This window comes from Zootoca vivipara, chromosome 2, assembly GCF_963506605.1.
Source record: "Zootoca vivipara chromosome 2, rZooViv1.1, whole genome shotgun sequence".
Lineage (NCBI taxonomy): Eukaryota > Metazoa > Chordata > Lepidosauria > Squamata > Lacertidae > Zootoca > Zootoca vivipara.
The window spans coordinates 53,626,010-53,649,503 of NC_083277.1; the positions used below are offsets into that span (position 1 = coordinate 53,626,010).

The 23,494-nt window shown below is 41.9% G+C and overlaps 1 protein-coding gene across 2 annotated transcripts in view; it reads left to right on the forward strand.

Annotated features, from left to right (window-relative positions):
* Positions 1-23,494, forward strand: part of CACNA2D2 (calcium voltage-gated channel auxiliary subunit alpha2delta 2) — a 551,962-nt gene that overhangs the window by 103,753 nt on the left and 424,715 nt on the right. For both annotated transcript variants that reach the window (XR_009557115.1, XM_060271531.1), the window contains exon 3: positions 21,984-22,100. Coding sequence is in view for 1 of the 2 variants with exons in the window: in XM_060271531.1 (XP_060127514.1) it covers positions 21,984-22,100 (117 nt within the window). In the remaining variant the exon portion in view is untranslated. The remainder of the gene's footprint in view (positions 1-21,983; positions 22,101-23,494) is intronic.

Sequence of the window (23,494 nt, forward strand, 5' to 3'; positions counted from 1 at the left end):
GAGCGCAGGAGAGAGTGGTTGTGCTAATTTCTTAGTTGGTCTCTAAGGTGCTACTGGAAGGAATTTTTATTTTATTTTTTTCCCCATCTTGTGAGTTGTTTTGTCAGGATTAGATGAGTCAAAAATGGACAAAAAAATTAAAATGTTTTGACTTCTGAAAGTAATGTCTGTGTTCAGGTGTGTTTTTCTTTCTTTAATTGCATCTTCACAGCTGTTAAATAATCAGAAAGCACTCGAAACACTTGCAAGTGACGAACTTGGACCTTTAGAAACGAAAACAGTATTTCCCCCTCTCAATGAAATCTTTCAACATCTTGAAATCTGCATATTTCACAGTTTTCGAATACTGATTGTTTTCCAGCTGTTGAGTGTTTGAAAATAGTTCATAAGTGAGAAAATGTTGTGGGGACAAGTATTTCATTCTTTGTTGTAATCCTATTGCATAACTTTAAGGATAAAAAGTATATTTTTCCACATTCAACTGCTCCTCGTTTTTGCTTCTTCCATGTTTATTAACCCTCACACATCTATGATTGTTTTCTCTCTCCCCCCCTTAACATGACTTTCTTTGTTGCAATGTGGGAAAAGCTACAGTTTTTGTTTGTGTGCCTGTAGTGTAGTGTCATCAATTCCCCTCTTGAAGAAGGGACCCAGGGTCAAATTGGACTTGATAGCTTCTTGTTTAGCATAACCCTGATTAGACAGTCAGAGGTTATAACTGATTCTGAGTCATTAGTAGCTGTCAGCAGCGAAGCATTCAAGTGGAAGGACTACAAGTGGAAGGAGAAAAGGAGATGCAGTAAGAGCTAAAGGCTGCTACAGCAAGAGCAGCTTACTATTTATGAGGGCAGTAAGACTGGCTGTGGCCCGTAAGATCCTGTCCCTCCACCTCCCGGCCTAGTTGATTAGATGTTATTGTCTCAGGGGGTCGGGTCCAATGGTGCATCATTTATGGCAGCTAGTTTTCTTCAGGATGTTTGGAAGTCCAGGTCAATACCGTCATCGTGCTAATGATAGGCAGCATACATCCTGTGTTGTGGGGGCATGTAGCATGAATGGAGTGGTCCATTTACATACATTGTTCAATGGCTCCATTCAGGTTTTCAACTGCCCCTCCCCAAACTCTCTAAATACATTTCCCTATATCATTTAAAATACTTGTTCCTGCAAGGTGCCATTCTCTCAAACCCAAGCTGTGGTAGATAGAGAATTCAGCATGTAAACAGGGCTTTCTTCAGTCGAAACTCAGTTCTGGCAGCTCTCAGGTGGGCGCCATTGCCATTCTAAGAGAATGAGGGAGGTTTCATGGTGAGCTCCAGCACCTCTTTTTCTATAAAAATAGCACTGGATATAAAATATAACAGCTCCAGGAGGGAGAGACTAAATGTAAGGATTCTATCACTGGAAATTGTTGTGGGTTTCTTTAGAATAAGAAATTGCACAAAAACCATCAATCTATCACTGGTGCCCATACAATACTGTTGAATTTAGCATGCTCTCAAGGTGCTATGTGGCTATAATGTCAGTTGTTGGACCAGAATTAACTGTCCTGAGTTAATTCTGCTCATTGCTGGGTGCTCAGGGCAAGGACAAGAAACATGCCTTTGGTTTTTTTTTCAAACTAAGAGTGTTGGAAAGGCAAACTCCAGCAAAAAGTGTTGAGAGAGTGTTTCGGAGCTTCAAAACATCTGGGGTTAGAACCACAGTAAGAAGAGATCATGGGCTTGAGGGCAAGGGGGTGGGGGAGAGAGAAGCAGTGGTGAACAGCATTTTGTTCAGTGTTGTTATAAATAACCACCTTCTCTTTGCTTCTGTGCCTTGTTTGCCATGGGGAATTTGTCAATCAACCCCCTTGCCACCTCCATGCAGGCTGCTGGTGGTTTTTCTGAGTAGGATAAGCCAGTTGGCCTAATAGCTGCTGGCATATGCAGGCAGAGGGGGCTGTCTACTGGGGTGACATGGCCATGCCAGCAGCACCTCTAGGCACTGCTAATAAAGTTCACTGATTCCATGTTCCACTTGGCATAACATAGCTAATGAACTTAACAAGCTCAAGGGGCAATAAAACCCTCTCTGCTCTTGTTAGCAGGCACCATCTGGGAGCATGACAAAAGGGGAGGTGGGAGCTGGCAGAGCCTGGAAGTTCAGTTTATGAAGAGAGAAGGAAGAATGGTGATGGTCCCATAATGCTAAGTGAAAGTCTGGACGGACTGCATTGAAAATGGGAGAGTACTCATAGCACTGCAAAGTAGATATGGGCTGCAGATGTGTGGCAAGTGTGTACTGGTGATTAGGAGGTTCCTCTTGTGTGTTTATAAGGAGGAAATGGAAGTAGATTCAGGGTGTCCTGGTTTCAATGCAGGCTACAGTTGTGCAGGCAGCAGAGCATGGACGAGAGGGAAGAAGGAAACTGAGGGAGCTGCTGCAATGCTGCACTGCAGTTCTGAGCCCAGGGAGTGAGGAGCATTCAGAACACAAGACTAAGCCCTGCAGAACAGGTCTGATCTGACACTTGAATTACTGTCCTTCACTTGGAAATTGCATTCTCTTTAACTTCCTATTTCATTCCTTCTCTTCCCCCCTGCCTCTTCCTGGAAACCTTTGAAGCCTCTTTTCTTCACTCATGTGAAGCAGTAAAGCTGTTTCTTTCTAATTCAGGGGGAAGTGCTGGCATTCAGCTCCTGCTGGGAAGAAAATGCTGGAGACCAGCTTCTGCCAGCTCCTGATCTTTCTGTGCCCTGATTAGTGACTTGTGCTGCATCACATGAGGTGAGGACCCTCAGGGAGTAGGGAAAGCAAGCACTCCTATCACAAGGCCCTCACCTTCAAGACACTACTAGCCCCTTTTACAAAAGCTAGCACAGCATTTGGCCTGCAGCGCCTCTTTGTGTCATCTCTTCGTAGCGACAGCCCAAAGTCTTGCTTGGAACTCAGTTTGCCCTCGTGGCAAATTGTCAAGGTTTAGTGGGTTGCTTCTGACTGCTATTGTCTCCTCTGTGTGTCATTAATTCTAAGGACATCAGGCACAGGTGGTTTAGGTATATATTCTCTTAAGAGAATCCTGTGGGTTTGTAGAATATTTAGGAGTGGGTTATGGGCCCGTGCAGGACCTACTTAATTTTGGTGGGTAATAAAATATTGAATATCCATCCTCAAGAATCTGTCAAGGCAAGTTCAAATGCAGGTGTTAACACAGAATTAGTTTCAGAGCCTTTCAAGGGGGTGTCTTCCCCATGTACTTAGTAATTGTGCAGCTACTGTATGTCCATCTCTAATAAAAACTTATTTCCAACATATCTCTCCTTCCCTATTGGCTACATATGGGGCATCATATAGGAGGGGTAGTTCTCATAATGCCCAACTACTCTGTATGCAACATACATGTCATGTGTGAATGCTCAGCAGTATCCAAGGACTGTGTGCACTCACTGTCCCACTTGAGATGGATGGCTCTCACTTACCCAGTAAGTAGTATAAAACAGAAAATGCAGGGGAAGTCCTGTTCATGCTGGCAGGCATGGTGATCCTACCACACAACTCATTATGCTGCCAGTGAAAATCGCCTCTCCTTCTCCCTTTTCACTGGGAAGAATATTTCTTGAGCAGAAGTACCCTATAGAGACTTACTCTCTAGAGGAGGCATCCCCAAACTGCGGCCCTCCTGATGTTTTGGCCTACAACTCCCATGATCCCTAGCTAACAGGACCAGTGGTCAGGGAAGATGGGAATTGTAGTCTAAAACATGCCTGCTCTAGAGCCTTGAACCTTCCCCCCTGGTCTGCTTATAGTTAACTGAAAGCATGGATGACATTCTGTTAGATGAGAAGTAGGTGTTTCCTCCTACCTTTATATGGTGTGAGCAGATGATACTACCATCTTTGAGAGATCTTTCCCAGGGGCATAGGAAGGGGGACGATGGGGGCGGACAGCCCCGGGTGCCCTCACTGAGGGGGGTGACATTTGGTGTGCCACCCACCCGCAACTCCCAAGCCTACCCCGAGCCACCGAGGTAAGGGGGGGAGCTTTGCCACTTTGGCGACGGCATTCCCCCCCTTCTCCCTTTGTTTTGACAGCTTGGGGGAGGCTTGGGAGTCACGGGCAGGCGGCGCCCAAATGTCCACCATGGGCGGTTCGCTCCGCCCTTGGCTGCAGGGTGTGCATGACGCTCCAGGCACCTGAGCGGCTATACCGTGCCTGGGAGGGCACCCTCTGTGCCATGCGCCCCTCAGGAGCATGCCCTCCCTGGGCAGCACTGGTCTTTCCCCCTTTAATTTGTGAGGGGTGAGGTTGTTTTGGCGGAGATGGGGTTGTTTTGCTCCTTGTAATGCTAGTTCTAGATTAGGACAGTTCTAGAATCCACCACAGGGGCTTTCTTGATTCTTGATTCTTGATGACTTAATCTACCCTGGGTGAGGCAGCTGTTGCTGTTGTATGAGGGTAATACTTTAAATGCCAATATTAAGATCCCAAGGGTACTTATATGTCTGCCATACACAACTTTCCTGCTTACGCAGGAATCACAAATTTGAGCCCAGTTTTCAAAAGTTTCTGCCTTTACCATGCAACTTTTGATTTTCCCCACCCTGCCCCATGAAGCCAGTATGCTATGGCAGATAGATTATTGGGAGACTGGGATATCAGTGTCAAAACCCAGCTTAGTCATATACCTAATAAGGTTGCCATTCTTTCTCATCCCAATCTGCATTGCAGGGCTGTTGGTGAGGTTAAAGTGGGATGGCCCCATGCATGCTGTCCCGAGTCCTTGGAGGAAAGGCAACAGCATAACACAGTTTGTGATAAATGAAACTTGCAATCCTTTGAACCCACCAACTTTTTCATTTAAACCTCTTGGCAATATTTCCCTGCTACAGAATCCATCAAAAGAATTGTGCTGATCCTCATAACTTCCTTCTCAGCCTCTTGGGATTATGGTTTTGCAGCCCTATAAACAAACAGTAGTCTGTATTTGCCATGCTGCACACCCATCTTGGGCCAGCAGTGGCAAATTATGCAGATTTCTCTCCTCCCTCCCCTCCCTCACCCTTTCAGTTTCCATTATCTGGTTTGGTAGAGGCTGTAATTTATTACAATTGGCAGCCTTGTAATTTTGGGCTCTCTTTTTTATTATTTAAAGCTTTCAGAGACAGCATCTTTGTGTATTCAGTGCATTTCACGATAGTGTCTCGGGTCTCCCCAACCTAGCTCTGCTCCCTTTTTTTGTGAGTTGCTCATACACTAGCGCAATTATTATTGTGCACTCAATAAAAATGCATTTAAAAAGTGATAACTGAAATGACATTTAACATGGAAAGCACTTAAGCATAATTATACTATATGCATTACATCATTTAGTGTCACAGTTATTAAAAAATATCTTAGCCGTTTTGTTGTTGGAGACTCTGGAGGGAATAGAAGGCATGTGTTTGGCATTTCAACATTTCAAGGAAAGTATTTTACATTTCTACCTTTTTTGTCATTGTAATTCCAACCTGCGTTTTTCCATTTCTAAGAGCTGCTCTGCTAGTAGCACTCCTGACTGTTTTTAGGCTGTGTGTGTTTTGTGGTGTGTGTGTTTCTAATTTAAAAAAGCTTTATGGGAAGAAAAATGGGTTTGGGGTTAAAACTAACTTCTCCTTTTTACCTCCAGTGATCTTGCAGAACCCTGTCTTACTTCTGGGGAACTGTACATGACTCAACCTCTCTCTCTCTCTTCCTGCCTCACTCAGATGAAATGCCAACACATGTGCAATAGGAACTTTGCCATATCAAACCAAGGCCCATATAGTCCAGTATTGTCTCTATAGCAGTGCTCAGAAAGATGCCTCTAGAAACTTACAGGCAGGCCATAAAGGTAGTCATCCCCATTGATTTTTCCACAGGTACCGTATATACTTGGATATTTATGGAATTATAGATTTGGAATCTGGAGGCAATCTAGTCCATCCCCTTGCCCAATGCAGGATCTGCAATAAATAATGCATCAACAGCATCCCTGACAGATGGCTCAGTGGACCCACTTTATGAACTCCACCAAAGAAGAGCCTGCCCCTTCCTTAGTAGGGCTGCAATACGTCTGGACAGAGCCAGAATACAGCAGTTGGAAACAGTATCTGGGCAGAAATCACCCATGTCGGAAGTCAACTACTTTTGTGTCTAGATTTTCACTTTTTGAAATATAGCAACTCTACTCCTGAGGCAATCCGAAACAGCTCCTATTGCTAGGAAAATTCTCCTAATGTTTAGCCAGACTCTGCTTCCTTACAGTTTGCACTCATTGGTTGTAGTCGTGCCCTCTGGAGCAGTTTGTTCTATCACTGTTTCTGAACCCATTTAGCTATTCTGAGAAAGGTAGGTTGCAGCCACACCCTCTTTTCCTTGCAGGTCAACGGGAGGGGATATAAAGTTGTTTAAAAGTAGGCAGTGGATTGCATGCAGCTTGAGGCAACAGGCTGCCCAACTCTGAATGAGAGGGGGGGGGGACAAAGAATATGTTTGCATATTTCCCAGATAATGTGCACATTGGCTGGAGAATGTGCAAAATGTCAAGATATGCACATTCCTGCCAGGCAAGGCCTGCTGGAGAGTTTGCATCTTGACTGGGAAATGTGCATAATTCATTGGCAGATTATGTGCACATTTTCCATGAGACATGTACACAGTGGCAGTTGTTATGCACAATAGTTAGCTGCCCAGCTTACATCACCCCTGACATATATACTATTACATTTCTGCTATGAGGCAGGAACTTTGCGGGAAACAAAGATCGTGAAGAGTCAGGCAGATTCCAGTCAAGTCAAACTCCCTGGCACTTGGAGAGAACTGTTTTCCTCCACTATTCCATTTTAATTTTATTTCTTCAATGCAGCTTGCTCTTTGAGTTAATAAACACTTAATCACTTAAAAGGTTTCTGGGTCATTTAATTCAAAATGTTCAGAGGCATCTCAGGGCCTAGATACAAGCATGGCATGAGTTTGGGCATTTTTCTGTTTCCCTTCTCTTCCAGTGCTCACATAACCAGAAACCATGCAGAGGCAATAATAGCAAACATAGCTAGGAAAGGCATCTCCTGCCTGGAGAGATTATTCTGTTTTTAAAGGGGGAGGGGGAGTGATGAATTCATGTTAGATGGTTTGTGCATCTTTGCTATAAGGATTCTAAAGAAAAGGGAGAAAGTATGTGTGGTGTGCTGCGGGGAAAGAGATTCTTTTTTTCTGACGCAACTATAAAATTCTCATCAGCTTTATGATCAGTCTCTGCTGGGAATTATCTGGCATTATGTTGGCTTAGTTCATTAGTAAGGCTATAAAGACTGGAGGAGGAAAAAAATGGTCATCTCTGTCAATAGCTTTTTTAATTGTGGAAGCTAAAGTCACTTTTATAATAGCAGGCACTGGGAGAAGAAGCCTGATTTCGCTGTAGACTAATTTTGCTTTGAATCTCTCACTGGAAATCATGTAACTTTGGGTCAGGGTCAAGGACTGAGATGCAATGAAATAATTGTCCAGTTTATGTGAGCAGAGGCCATGCTGAAGGGAAAAACTTGGACGAATGGTAGCTGCCCAAAGACCTCAGCCAAATTGTCCCAAAGCTGTAATATATTGCTAGTATCCAGTGGTAACCCAGTGATGGGGAGGAAAACAGGTAAAAAATGATAATAGATTTAATACAAAGCATGGCGCTATTTCTTTCTTTGCAGCTACAAACTAGAATGAAGCAGATTTCATCTCCTCAAGTGCTTCTTAAGCATTTGAATTTCTGACGTTCCTCTCTACATTATTTCTTTTCAGCATTAACGATAACAGCAAAAAGCTCACAGTATGTACTCTTGCTTGGAATGCAGCTAATCTATGCATATCATGCTTTCGAGGAGATAGGAGCATAACACAGGAATTTGGCTGCATTATCTCTGCTTTGTTAAACTGCATTTCTGGACAGCACAAAACACTGAAGCACATTTTTAGTCCATCTGTCACCCCACCACCACCACCAATTTTATTTTTGTAGGTTTCATCACCATAGCTCCTGGCCACCTTACCTTTCTCTAAAGTAGTCCAGGTTATCCATGTTGCCCTGTGGCATGTAAATGTCCTGTTCCACAGTCCATTCCACAGTTGAACAGCTCTTACTGTCAGAAAGTTTTTCCTGATGTTTAGTCGGAATCTCATTTGAATCACTATTGGTTCAAGTCCTACCCTCCACAATGACAGCTCTTGAGATATTTGAAGATGGCTATCAATCTCCTCTCAGTTTCCTCTTTTCCAGGCTAAACATACTCAACTCCCTCAACCACTCCTCATGAGACTTGGCTCCCATACCCTTGATCCTCTGGGTGACCCTCTTCTACGCACATTCCAGCTTGTCAATATCCCTCTTAAATTGTGGCACTCAGAACTGGGCACAGTATTCCAGATGTGGTCTGACTAAGGCAGAATAGAGTGGTACTATGACTTCCCTTGATCTGGATGCTATACTACTGTTGATGGAGCCTGGAAGAACACTAGCTATTTTTTTTGCTACTACATCACATTGTAGACTTATGTTAAGCTTGTGGTCCACTAAGACCCTTTTCACATGTGCTGCTAGTAAGCCAGGTTTTCTCCACCTCATTTTTCTGCAGCTGTTTCTTCCAGTCTAAGTGTAGAACCTTACATTTCTCCCTACTGAAATTCATTTTATTTGTCTGGGCCCAGTAATCCAATCATCTTGAATCCTGATTCTTTCTTCAGTCGCATTGGCCACTCTGCCCAGTTTGATGTCGTCTGCAAATTTGATGGGCATCTCCTTCATACAAGTGTTTATTAAGACATTGAACCACAACAGGCTCAAAACAGAACCCTGCAGCACCCCACTTGTCAGTTTTTCCCCAGGATGATGAGGAATAATTAGTGTTTGGTCAGCAAATCCACCTGATAGTGACCTTGTCCAGCCCACATTTTATCAGCTTCTCCTCAAGAATATCATGGGGGACTTTGTCAAAAGCCTTACTGAAATCAAGATATACTACATCCACAGCATTCCCCTGATCCACCAAGCTTGTAACTATATTAAAAAAAAGAAATGAGATTAATCAGATATGACTTGTTTTTGAGAAACTCATGCTGGGTCTTAGTAATCACAGTACCCCTTTCTAAGTGTTTACAGACCAACTGTTGAATTATCTGTTCTAGGACCTTTCCTGGTATTGATGTCAAGCTCACCAGTCAGTAGTTACCTGGGTCTTCTTTTTCCTCTTTTTGAAGATGGGGACAATATAATTACAGTGGTACCTCAGGTTAAGAACTTAATTTGTTCTGGAGGTCCGTTCTTAACCCGAAACTGTTCTTAACCTGAAGCACCACTTTAGCTAATGGGGCCTCCTCCTGCTGCTGCGCCACCGGAGCACGATTTCTGTTCTCATCCTGAAGCAAAGTTCTTAACCCGAGGTACTATTTCTGGGTTAGCGGAGTCTGTAACCCGAAGCATCTGTAACCCGAGGTACCACTGTATTCTCTTTCTCAATTGCATTCACCTGTAGACTGATCTTTTAGTGCTTTCATATTTCCTCAGTTTTTAACATTGATTTTAAGGAAACATGGTTTTTAAAACCCTATTTGCACATTGGTTTTTTAAAATAATAATAATAAAAATTTATCCCCTATAAAGAACAAAGAACCATAGATTCCTTTAAAATTGCCAGCCTTCACCAATCCATTGCCCTCCATATGTTTTGGACGACAACATATGTATGTCTGTGACTGTATATGTATACATGTATTTGCGTCCTTCAGCCATCGTGTTGGGTGAGCTGACATATGGATCTATTGTTCCCTGTGCTTTTTCTTTTCTTTTCTTTTTGATAAAGTATTAAGATAAGAGGGTCCATGTCACACATTTCTCATTCCCTTGGCAAAAAAGATCAAGGCAAGAAAGGATGAAATTGGAGACAAGCAACATGCTGTCAGAAAGGATTAATTTCTGCCACTGATTAACTTCATTCTAGAACTGTGGGAGAGTAATGCCAAAACATGGGTATGGGGTTTTTCCACATCTGCAACCTTAAGCAACATTACTCTCCATTGCTTTAGATTCTGTTCTATACAGTACTAGAGCAGAAGCGCTAGATACATGTTTAATGGGATTAGATCATTAAATAAATCTGATGTGTGGGTGTCCTGCTTAGAACACATGAGGGTATTTTATAATGCTTATTGTAACTTAAGTGCTTAGGCTTCATCCTTATAGCGCTAGAGATTCACACCAGAATATTAACAGCACGTTTACAGAGAAATTATGGGCATGTTTGCTCAGAGGCAAGTCTTGCTACATACAAGGAAACTTACTCCCAGGGATGTCTGCATGGGACTGCAACGTCTTTTGACTTCTTTCTTGCGGCGTGAGGTGGATGCGATTCTAATGAAAACGACACTTTAGGAAGGATAATCACTTTATGCTCATTTCCAAAATGAGGAAATTGACCTATATAGAGGTCATGAGCTGGCAAAGAACAGTGTCAAGCTCAGAAATAATAATCCACAAATCCTGGCTTTCTGATACATGTGACCCTGGGCTGCTAACACTTGCTTTTGGAGTCTGGCAAAGCATAAGTGAAATAAGTGTAGCAATTTCAGCATGTTGTAGTGGTAATTCACTGGAAGACACAGGTGCAGAACCGAAATAGAATTTGTCATATGTTAGTGTTAAAAAAAACCTTGCCAGAGTTTTGAGGAACAGGAAAGCCCATTATTTATTACAGTAGCAGGAAGAACTGCAGGTCAGGGTTTATGCATATTGTCAGAGTTGTGGGAGACACTAAGAAAGAAGTCTATGCTGCAATTAAAAACCTAAGACAACTAATTTTCTCCCTTTTGAACTGTTTAAAAAGTTGATGGTGTTCACAGTGGATGCATTTAGAGCCTGGGTGAATTTGATACCCATTCCATTACCACGCACATAATTCCTCCTCTCCCCCCCCCCCCCGGGCACGATTCATGCAGATCATCAGAGCATCAACCAGTAATATGTGTCCATATTTCTATATGAAAGAACTTATAACATTTTACCTTTTCCTGCAGATCATTATTTTCTGGGCGGGGGGAGTGGTGGGGAACAACTGTGAGAATTACTAAAATGTCTTCATTAATAATCCTTATGCAAGAGAACTTTCTCGGGCTCTTCAAAGTCTCGTTTCTTTATATGTGGTATAGCAATGAAACTGCTTGCTAGAACGTTTGCAAAGCTCAACACATTTGCAAAGCTAAGCAGGGTCCAGTATGCTTTCAAAGTAGATGGGAGACTGCATGTTGAGATTCCTGCATTGCAGGGGATTGGACTAGATTACCCTTCCAACTCTACAGTACAATTCTATTCTTTTGAGGCCTGGAACCTTCTTGACTCAACATGCTGAAAGATCGGGAAGCCCTTGTCCTGGGAATGTGGATTGAGGAAAGCTAGGTCTGTGTTGAGTTGTGGAGGCTGAGAGGAAAGATGTAGTCGGGAAGAGGTGTCCTCTGGCTATCCTAAGTTTTGCAAACTGTGGAGATCAAGACACTTGGAATACCAACAATGTGAGAAAGATATGGCAGTTCTATGGCTTCCAAGCTATCTATGCTCATTCATTCATTCATTCATTCATTCATTCAAAAGCATGTCTAAACCATTTAATATATTTTTGAAATTTCTTAAGAGGTGTGTAGTATGTAGAATATAAAGACAATATCCATTAAAACAAAAATACAGCCTAAAATAAGTAATATACAAACAAATAAAATAGATTCAGGGGGTTCTCTTATTTTATACCCATTTTTATTTTTAAAATATGTTTATAAATCACTTCCCATAACATATCCCAAACTGATCTATCTATCTATCTATCTATCTATCTATCTATCTATCTATCTATCTATCATCTATCTATCATCTATCTATCATCATTTTAAGCTCAGTAAAGACTGGGATAAAAATCTCTGCTAAATAGGTTTGCTGAATTGACTTCAGTAGAAGCTGGAAAAATAATAGTGACAGCACCTGTCTTGATACATAATGGGAGGGAGTTTCAGGAGAAAGGTTCTGTTTATGCCACATAGGCCTACTTTTATGTTTTTTAAACTAGCTAGGATGAGCTCTCTCCAGACCCATCGTAATCCCATGTTCCAGTACTCTGTGAAAAGGAAAACCGACTTTTCCTACATAATAGCCTTTTGTGCAATGAAAGCCTGATTGAGGTATGAACATGCTGATGGGAAATGTGATTTTTATGTTCCACTGTATATTCTTTTTTCTTTAGTTTGAAGGATCTCTCTCTTGGTATGCTGTAGGAGCTGGAATGTGGCAGCTGTACTGGCACTGCACTGGGAGGCTGTGCTTTAAGCAGCATGTACTGGTACATTTAAATAGCACATCACTGAAGCAGCAAAGAGACCCTTTCACTGAATATTCTGGGGAGCCTGCTTGCAATTTGCCTCTGATGTAAAGTTACATCTTTTGTTGAATTAATATGTGCTCAGTGCTTGTGGATATCAGAAAGTAGGCACTTTTATATGGGGGCAGTAAGAGCAAAAAGACAAGTTCTAGTTCATATAATCAGAGGTGGGAAACTATTTTGAATTCTAAATGTTCTCTCATTTCCCCCAGACTTGTGGAATGCATATCATAATTTAGAGGGAGGATCCACTCCTTGAGCTGGGGGCAGTTGCTGTGGTAACCTCTAGGCTAGATTGCTGCAACATTTTATGTAGGGCTGCCTCTGAAGATGGTTCAGAAACTTCAGCTACTGCTGAATTCAGTGGCCAGGTTGATCACCAGGGCAAGATGGTTTAAGCATACAACACTGATCCTGGCTTGACTTCACCGCCTGCCAATTAGTTTACAGGCCCAATACACAGTGTTGGTTTTGACCTTTAAAGCCTTAAATGGCTCAGGACTATAATACCTCAAGGATTGCCTCTCCCCATATGAGCCTACCTGGATCCTGTGATCATCATCAGACCCCTTCTTTGTGTGCGCCCTCCATGTAAGATCCAGCAGGTGGCAACACAAGAATGGGCTTATTCTGCAGTGGCGCACTGTTTGTGGAATGTTCTACCTACCGGTAGCACCTCCATTGTACACTTTTAGGTATTTGTAGGAGGGTTATTGGTTTGTTTTATTATTGTTTTTATTATGTATTATGTATTTTGTGCTCTACCAGTAATGTATTTTTATGCTGTGAAACACCCTGAGATCTTGGTGGTATACAAATTTAAATAAATAAATGCCTTCACAAAGCTCTCAAAGAGTGCTCATCTACTCATCAATACGGCAATTTCTTTTAAATAAATGTGTTTGTCATTCTGGTGTTATTTCACATTGAGGAAACTAGCAAATCTCGCAATTTGAACCAAAGCGTGTAGACAAAGAAGTGAGCACTGCTTGAAGATAATGAGGAAATGACGAGAGCTGCTCACCAATGACAGTTGTGATGTGCCTGATATACTTTTAGGTGTACTAAGTACCATTTGTAGAATTTCCATCCACACACTTTTTATGAAGCATGATGAATTGCCTTTCAGACTGCTACAATTTATGGAATGTCGAATCTATATCTGCGCATAATGAATAGTGCAAGGAATGTGGGAATAGATGCACACATTGTGTGTTCAATTTGTCACTGACCAACAGTTGAAAATCCATGCCAAAGGGATGAACAGCACTAGCAGTATCATCAGTGACACAATGCAAATATTTATTGCACTAATTAAATTACTTACTTTACTTACTCATTAAAAGGGAAGACAAATGAAATAAGGTATCATAAAATCAATAAATTAATCAAGGCATAGGCAAACTTGGCCCTCCAGATGTTTTGGGACTACAACTCCCACCATCCCTGACCACTGGTCCTGTTAGCTAGGGATGATGGGAGTTATAGTCCCAAAACATCTGGAGGGCCGAGTTTGTCTATTCCTGAATTAAACCTATTCTGAACTGGCAGCTTTTGATGTCATCAATCATGAAGTCCTTCTGGTTTTGACAGTTCTTCTCCAAAAAGACTGATTCTAGATGGTGTTGTTGGGAGCAGGGGCAGAGGTCTATAGTCTGGCATCATGGTATTTGGACCCCATGGAATTAAGATCGCATGGGTGGGCACTGCTTCATAACATCTACATGAAATTAATGAGCAAGGTTAGGAGCTGGGTGTCACTGATATGTAGATAGCACTCGACACCTCTCTTTTATATGAGATCCTGAAGAGACTGCTGAATTGCTAACAAACTGAAGCTCAATTCTGACAAGATAGAAGTGCTGTTGATAGGTGGTTCATATTGTCAAGGTGGTGATGTTCAACCCATTCTGGATGTGTCTGTATTCCACTTAAATATAGCCTTGACGTTTAGGAGATTGTGGCAGCCGGAAGAGCTTAGTGGCTGCCAGTGAAGGGCCATGAAGGCTGGTAGATACTCACTGTTAATTTATGTCCTCTTGCTGATGCTGATATGAGGTGATGCATGTGTTTATGAATATCTCAGAGCATCAGAGGAATGCACATGTTGGTTGGAGGCCAAAAACATAGTAAAGTCTCCCATGAGGATGCTTTGTTTACTATAAAGATATATGATTTCTCAGCCCAGAAGAATAAAGTCTTCAAATAAATAGATATGAAACAAAATGATCTAATTCTGTGAATGGCCAAGAGCAGGCACCCCCAAAATTCAGCCCTCCAGATGTTTTGGACTACAATTCCCATCATCCCTGACCACTGGTCCTGTTAGCTAAGGATTATGGGAGTTGTAGGCCAAAACATGTGGAGGGCCGCTGTTTGGGGATGCCTGGCCAAGAGCCTTAAGCAACTTCTTTTTTATCACTAGAGCCAACATATATACAATGGGATCTGCAGCAAAACCTTACACTTTAGAGTTCAGGATTCTAGGCAGCCACTCATGCTGCCTTTTAAGATACTCCATTCCATTCCCCTCCCATGTGGTTTTCCATTTTTCCTCTTCCAACTATCAGTTGGCATTGTGTGGCCACCGAGCACTCTTAGTCCTCCTTTGCTTGGTTTTGGGTCTCTCCCCCCCCTTCCCCCCCCTAGAAGAAATGACAAGTCTTATTAACTTGCATCAGGCAGTTTTTTGGGGCAAGTATGTGGAGGGGGAGAAAACAGTAAGAAGGTTTTATTATTATTATTTCTGCAAACATTGGAGTTGCCCAAGCATTCGAATAATTTTTGTCTTACGCATGGATGGTACCATTTTGGCTAAGGAGTAGCACTTGAAGAATTAGAATATATTTTGTTCTATATAAAAAAAACCACACAGGTGTGTATATGGGTAATGGTGTGGTTGGAAGATAGTTCGTGTTTATCTCTACCTTTGTAAGCAACCATCCAGATTCATGAATGCTGGAGGCGTGTCAGGTTCATTATGAATGAATCAGTTACAGGATCCAAATCTTAACATCTCAACATTGTGTCCTTAATTCCCATCCTCCAGATTCCTCCTCTTGACATGGTAATTGACTCTTTCCCCTCATTTTTTCCCACTCCCAGTATCCATTGTTTCTTTACACAGAGCCTCAGTAACCAAACTACCTTCTTCTTGTTTGATTCTAGACATCATTTTTCACAGAATCTCTCTTCCTCGCCAACAGCTTTGTTCTGCGCTGCCAGCTTACAATTAACCCTTCTTCTGCTACTCCCTGTTGTCCCCTTCTCGAATCCTGTCCTCTTTTCTCTCTTTTAAAAAAGTTATTTAGATTACAAGGCCATGTGGCTGGAACATCACTGCCTCTCTTCTGGCTCTGGCACCCAGCCCACTGTTAGGGCTGAACAAAATGTTTAATAATTATTCAAACTAATTAGTTCAGGTATTGGTAGCTGTCGTTTTGATATGCACAGGCAGTGCTTGCTTGTCATAGGATTGTCATCTGGTGACATTTTAAATTGGCCTAGCTGCATCTTTTGTAATCTGGCTGGTGCTTTCAGGTCAGCCCTATGGTAAGAAGTGAGGAAATGCTCAGTTGTATATATTCAGATACATATGGAAATGAGCGGTGGTCCTTTCCTCTCATCCCTCAGGATAGAAATGACAACTCACATTAACTTGCTTCAGGCAGTTCTTTGGGCAGGAATATGGGGAGCTAGTAAAAGGTAAGAACATGGATTTGTATAGGAAAAAGCACAATTGCTTTAGGTAAGCTAAACTCCTAGCATCCTCTCTTTCTCCTGTTACAGCTTTATACAGTGTTCCATTAAGGCAGCATGATTTTTTGTTCGTTTGGTTTCTTGTCCCTGGGGATCAGTTTAACTGTACACTTCTCTCCATAACATACACACACTCTCCCTCTCTCATTTATTTATTTATTTTGCAAAGAACTGCTAGAACAGTCTTTTTATTGTTCAGTAGGTAGGAGGAAAACTGCTTGCAAGGTGAGTGAGAAGAAAGCATTTTCTTCAATGTCAGCCTCCCCCCATCTTTTCTTTTAATCTCTCGTGAGCATTCCAGCTCTCCAGGATCATGTTTCTTATTTAAAGGATGTACAGGGAGCAGTGGCAGTAGGTTCATTCTCCAGGCCTGTTTACGTGGCAGTATTTTGGTCCCTGTGCATCCTGTCTAAAATTTGGCTTATACTCCCCTCTGAGAGCAGAGAGCAACCAGCATCTTGGACTGGCATGGCTGAGGCTGCTTTTGCATCCCTAATATGTCAGAGTAAAAAACAAAAACACAAAAACCATATAGTTTGCCAATTCTGTGTTAAAAAAACAACAACACTCTGAGCATGTGAAGTTTTGCATTTTAAACTCACTTAATTTATAGCACCATCATGGCTGCAGGAATCAAGGTGGTTTGCTTCTGCTGCCCTGGTGGCAAACATATTTACTTGGGAATAAGCACCATTTGCTGCATTAAAAATATAGCGCATTTTAATATTAAAAATAAAAAGTGAGCATCTGTGATCATTTATGTGTCTGACCAGTTGTCTCCCCACCCCCTGCCGAATATATATATAATACTTTTAAAAATAAGGATTCTGCAGTAACCACTAACAGCCCCGATGGGCACTGGCATATCCTTGCTGACCTTTTTGCCACTGTCCCCTTCATTTGCTATTTGCTCATGGGGGAGATGTTGGATGTGGCCCAGCCCTAGCTGCACCACTCCCCAATTTGCCACTACAGTGGTATGTGGTGATTTCTACATAACAGGCTACAAGCAGCAGAAACTGTTCCGGTACACTGGCAATGAAGCCTGCCGTCACTCTTGCCACTGCCTGCTTGATTATCTCTGATGTTACACAGAACCTGACATCCTGTTAGTGTAATATAGATGGCACTATGCTTGTGATCACACTATGAGATACAAGCATCAGCTGATGAAATTTAAGAACACTACAGTTATGGGGCAACCATGAGATGGGAATCATGTTCTTTCTGACATTGTCTCAAGCACTGAACACTGCTTGCATTTGGGAATAGTCTGGTGTGTGACCTTATTCACCCACCTGCTAAGTTGATTCACTGGTTGTGATATAGTAGGATAGAAGAATCTCCGAACTGGACCACCCAGCTCCATCCAGTCCAGCATTCTGTTTCCAGCAGTGATCAGTTTCCAATAGTGATCTATTTTTCATGGTGTGCCTAGCAGCTGATATACCAGGGCATGGAGTTGATGGCCTTCCCTGATGGTTGACTCTGAGCATCTGGTAACCAGATATAGTACTTCTGAATATGGAGGATCCTTTTAGCTATCCATTTGGCTAATAGCTGTCGATCATTTATAAACTTGTCTGATTAAAGGCACGTAGGCTAATGGGCATCACTGCCTGTTGTGGCAGAGGTCTCTAGTGTCTGTAAGGAAGATAATTTCTGTCATGCAGAGAGATTTTTCTATAGGACAGTTGGAAGCATACAACGTTGGGAGCATAGTTTTGTTATGTTGTAACTGAGGCTACCCCTCAGTGATCCCTTCATGGATCACTGCCTTGTCGTGGCGAAGGGGCTTAAATAACTTAGAGAAGTTATATTTTGACCAAACGTGGTCCACCTGGAGAAGGAATTGGCAAGCCACTCCAGTATCCCTGCCAAGAAAACTCTATGAATTGATGCTTTTGAATTATGGTGCTGGAGGAGACTCTTGAGAGTCCCATGGACTGCAAGAAGATCAAACCTATCCATTCTTAAGGAAATCAGCCCTGGAAGGACAGATCGTGAAGCTGAGGCTCCAATACTTTGGCCACCTCATGAGAAGAGAAGACTCCCTGGAAAAGACCCTGATGTTGTGAAAGATGGAGGGCACAAGGAGAAGGGGACTACAGAGGACGAGATGGTTGGACAGTGTTCTCGAAGCTACGAACATGAGTTTGACCAAACTGGGGGAGGCAGTGGAAGACAGGAGTGCCTGGCGTGCTCTGGTCCATGGGGTCACGAAGAGTCGGACACGACTAAACGACTAAACAACAACAACAACAACTGAGGCTACATTGGGCTAAGATTGCATACTGAGGCAATCTTGACAAAGCCCATTGTTTCATGATGTGATGTTTAATTTTAAAAAATCTCACCCAGGCTTTCAAAAGATATAGTATTTCTGTACCACTATGCATGTTAGCAACCATTATGGTGCAAGCATTGTTACAGTAAAACCCAATGCCAAAATGGCTTCCTTAAAACCATGCTTCCAAGGCAGTGTTCTCTATCTAGATGACGTTGTTGGATTACAACTCCCATCATCCCTGAGCCAGCCTGGATGAGGGTAGTAGGAGTTGTAGTTCAACAACCTTTGGGGACACAAGGTCAAAGAATACTGCTTTAAGGGATATTGTGTCCACTGCAGGGGTCAAGCTTGAAATTCTCAAGACATGCAAACAAGGGTACATATTTTAATTAGAGTGAGTTGTGCTTTCTGGAGGAAATCCATTGATCACAAGGCATAATTAATAGCTAGGTTAATGCTTTACCTGCATTAGATACGTCACTGGTTTTTTTTGGGGGGGGGTTAATTAGGCATGCATATACATGATTCATTATGCATATTGGTTACTGTAGGAAAATTCCTAACTACAGCAGGAACTTCTAAATAAATGATACTGGGCTTAAGCATCATTTATACTTGGCTTTAGCTTCCTCCAATTACTTGCTGTAACACCACGCTCCTTGCTTAGAGTGAAACAAAAATAAACACATGCTCTTGGGGTTTGTGTAAAGTTCCAGTTGAACTGGCCTTCTTGGTACCTCTAATACCCCTCCATTGAGAGAACTGTCCATTTATTCCTACTTTCTGCTTCATGCTCTTTAACCAGTTGTCTGTCCATTACAAGACCCGTTGTCTTATCCCTTGGCTGCTAAGTTTACTCAGGAGCCATTGGTGAGGGACTTTGTCAAAAGCTTATTGGGAGTCCCAAGTATACAATATCTTCCAGTTCCACTTTTCAGTAGTTAGAGGGGCATGTAATACTAAGGACAAGGATTAGGGATAAGCTCAGTGATAATAGTCACTGGCAACATAAGCGTCCTTTTCTCTGTATGAACATCCATACTGCTGGCTGTTTAACAAGAGCAATCTGTTCTGCAATAATGAGCACACTTCACTTTGTTATTATAATAGTTTAACGTGCCCTCTATAAAAAATTGCATACAATATTTGGTTACTGTCACCTTACTGAAATGTTCCAGTAAACCCTAGTGAATTAATACACTTACCTCACCATTTAAGAAAGACACCATTAGGGCACAATGTCATAAAAGCACAACACACCCTCATCATTTTTCATGGGCAAGGCTAGCTACAACCAATGGGGGCAGATTTGCCATTTCATAATAGGAAAACACTGATGTCAGGATGCCCTCTGCATCTAAAGCTTTCTCCTTGAAGATTGCTCCTTTTCTTTTGCTTCCCTAATTGCTGCTGCTCAGCTGGAGCCAGTGTGCCTTCAAAACACATTATTTTGTTATGCTGTTGTTTACCCAAGGAATAATAGGGCATGGGAGGAGAAAGGAAGTAAGAGAGACTATGAGAATCAGTTATGTTCAGTTCTGTAGTTTTAACAGCTTCTGCAAAGTATTTTCCCACCTTGCACACACACGCCTGCACACACACACACACACACACACACACACACACACACACACACACACACATGTCTGGCATGCAGAAGGACTAGGGTTTGTTATTCAGACACACCAATTCACTTCCAGCTGCCTTTAGATTATCAGGATGGAGTTTGCTGTTTGCTCAGCAGCCATTTCACACAGCAGTACAAAGGCAGTCTCAAGAAATGCATGGAAGGGGCAACTAGCAATAAACAACATCTGGAAAAAAAACCATTGCCATGTTGGGCATTTGTAGCCCTTCATAACCAGCTTGGATTGCAAACTTCAAAAATCTATTTCTGTAATTGATTCTCAAAGCTTTCCTTTATTCTGAAAGTAGTAGCCCTATTCACATGCTGAGCACACTCTGTAGAATAGATGCACAGTTGTGAAATGGGATTGCGCTCACCTGGTTTGTCTCTGGCTGATTGCCCCTAGGCAAGCTGACCTCTACAGATTGAATGTAATGTATCAGTGATGCATGTGTGTGTAGAGTGCAATGTGTATTGGCTACACATTTTATCCTAAACAAACAAACAAACAAACACACACACACACACACACATTTTGCTAGGTAAAGATTGTAAATTATCAGGTTTACTTTATGCACACTGAACTCCTGCACACATTTGTTTCACTTGCTATGGCCAAGGCATTGAAGTGAACTGGGTCTAAAAGTGAGAACAACCCTGCTGCCACACCATGTATTGATTCTGTTATTTCCCACCCTTTCTGTTGGCCACTATTTACACCATTTGTATAAGTGGTATGTAGTGTGGGTGTTGGTGAAGAGAGGCTTAAATTCTGAAGCTTAGTGATAACACTGTGAGAGGAGTCCATTAGGTTGTTGAATTAGTTGGTTGCTCTGGTGCAAAATGCCAGTCCATCCCCATTGCTGAATTGATCCAAACATATTTCAAGTCACCATCAAATAATAACCCAAGGGGTATGACAGTTCTTGTGTTATATGTAATCTCTCTCTCTCTCTCTCTCTCTCTCTCTCTCTCTCTCTCTCTCTCTCTCTCTCTTTCATCTATCTATCCATCTATCTATCCATACCTTTTATCATACCAACCTGTTTCTGTCTGTTTTAAGCTCTGCTTTCTCTGCCTACCACCTTCAGCCATTTACCATCTGCTGCTAGTCTCCATGCCCACTAAATTATATGCACAGTGGGAGGGATGAGGGCAGTATGCTAGTTTTCATCAAGTGGGTTGGGCATATGTGGCATTTCATGAAGTGCTTTTCTGATTGAGGCTTGGGGGCAATCTGACTATCCCAAGAAAATGAGAAACTCTGTTTAAAAGGCTTCCGACTGCATGGCGTGCTCGGTCTGTGACAGTGAAAGAATATTCAGAAAAGAGAAAAAGTGGGAAATCTCATGGAGGTTAGCAAGTTGAACTGGGCATTCAGGCACAACCTCCTGTTTCAGAGAATTATTACTAGTCCCCTTTCCACCTTCAGTGCTACCCACCCCACCCCCTGCAGGTTTGTTGGTTGGTTATTGAAGGCTGCCTTAGCAATGGGATGCCAAATATCATTTCAGTTGTCTTCTCTTCCACAGTAATTCACGATGGCTCCCACTGTAGAGGTCTGAGCATCTGACAGCCATTCATTTCTTTACCTTTTTTGCCTCATTTCTGGGACAGGGATATGGAGGATCTTTGTCTTTTCTGTCTTTCTCTCTCTCTTAATCCATGGCAAGGCACAACATTTCTAACTGTACTTGCAGGTCTTGGGCATGTGATTGCTATTTTTATGAACACTTCATACTCTATACCTCTGTAGTCCAAAACATTTGGAGGGCCGAAGTTTGGGGATGCCTGCTCTATACCGTAGCTCCTAAGATACATTTTCTTAAAACCGGTGCATATGTGTCTATATAGCTGTTTCTCAAAATACCCATTTCTCTCCCCCCCCCTTCTTAATATCTTTAAACAGATCTACGATGAAAAAAAGAGCCTGTTTGATGTAAGAGAGAATGTCCCAGAGAAAATAGTGGAAAAGGTGGCAGAGGACATTGAGAGTCTGTTGGCCAAGAAAGTCCAGGCATTGAAGGTAAGGTGACTTCTTGGAGCATTAGCCTTGATTGGTGTGTCTGGTGGAAGAGGGAGTGAGCAATATGGAACTGGTATGTATGAATGACAACATTCCAATATTTGCATAGTCTCCAGCTGATGAATCCTTTATTCAGAATGATTCTAACATATTTGTGAGTTGGGGAATTTTATGAAATTGCAAGGATAACTGCTATTCAGCCCAAGTGCCTTTTTTTTTGTTCTTGATATCTCTGTCATGCAAGGGGTTGCAATTAGAAATCATTTTTAACATGACTAATGAAACTCTCTTACCTGACATGTCTGAATCTCAGTTTCCTGACTACACTGAGTTCTTCAGAGAAGTGACCTTTTATTCTCCTTCGGGAGCTGTAATCCATTGTGTTCACATGCAACTCATGGGGGTGAGGGGCAGAAAGTATTCTGAGTCCTTTGATAAAGTGTACAGTTCATTCTCCTCTTGGGATTTGGTGTACATTTTCAGTCTAACTTTCCACTGTATCACTTGCTTCTTAAATGAAGGAATAAATGTTATATTACTGCTGTAGCAAGCCAACAAGATTAAGCTATAATGATAGGTGAAGCTGACCCTTTATGTGATGATGGGCAGGTATCTGGCATTTCTACTTAAAGTTTTCTGATTAGAAATCATCACATTGAGGACTTTCGGGTTTAGCAAAGGGCTTTTATATTTATTTGGTCTTATGCATTATCCATTTCATTTCCTCTAACTGAAGCTTCTGCATACAGTATATAGTTTTCAACTTGTAAGTACAGTATCATAAAGGTGGTTTGTTATCATTATTATTACAACTTCCATGCTGCTTTTCCACAAAATTCATGGAATTACCCAAAGCAATTCAGAAAATAGAACAGTACATATCAAAACATCAGTTTACTTTTAAAATAAATATTTCAATGGTGATAGCAAAACAGCAAATTTCAATAGGCCATGAAACCAAAAACTGTGAACCCTCAGCAGCAAAAGTGTGTAGGTGGGGGGGGGGGGAATCAGTACTGGCAAAACAGATCAGCCAGATTCTCAAAAGCAGCAGCAGCAGTAAGATAAAGTACATACATATTAAGTTGCAATTATGCAAAAGTGTGGTCAGCACCAATAAACTCAGCAATGGAAGTTTTCAAAGCCCAGCAATAGCACGTGCTGCTTCCTTCCCACCCCATATATATATATATATATATATATATATATATATATATATATATATATATATATATCAGCTGGTGTAATATTTTAACACCATTCCCTCTTTCACACCTAACATTCTTAACCACAGCCTGTATTCTGTGCACAGCAGCTGAGTTGATTGGTATGAGTTAGCCAAAGTAGGCAAAGCTTAACTGACCAGACAGTGTAAGGATTAATGATGGTGACTA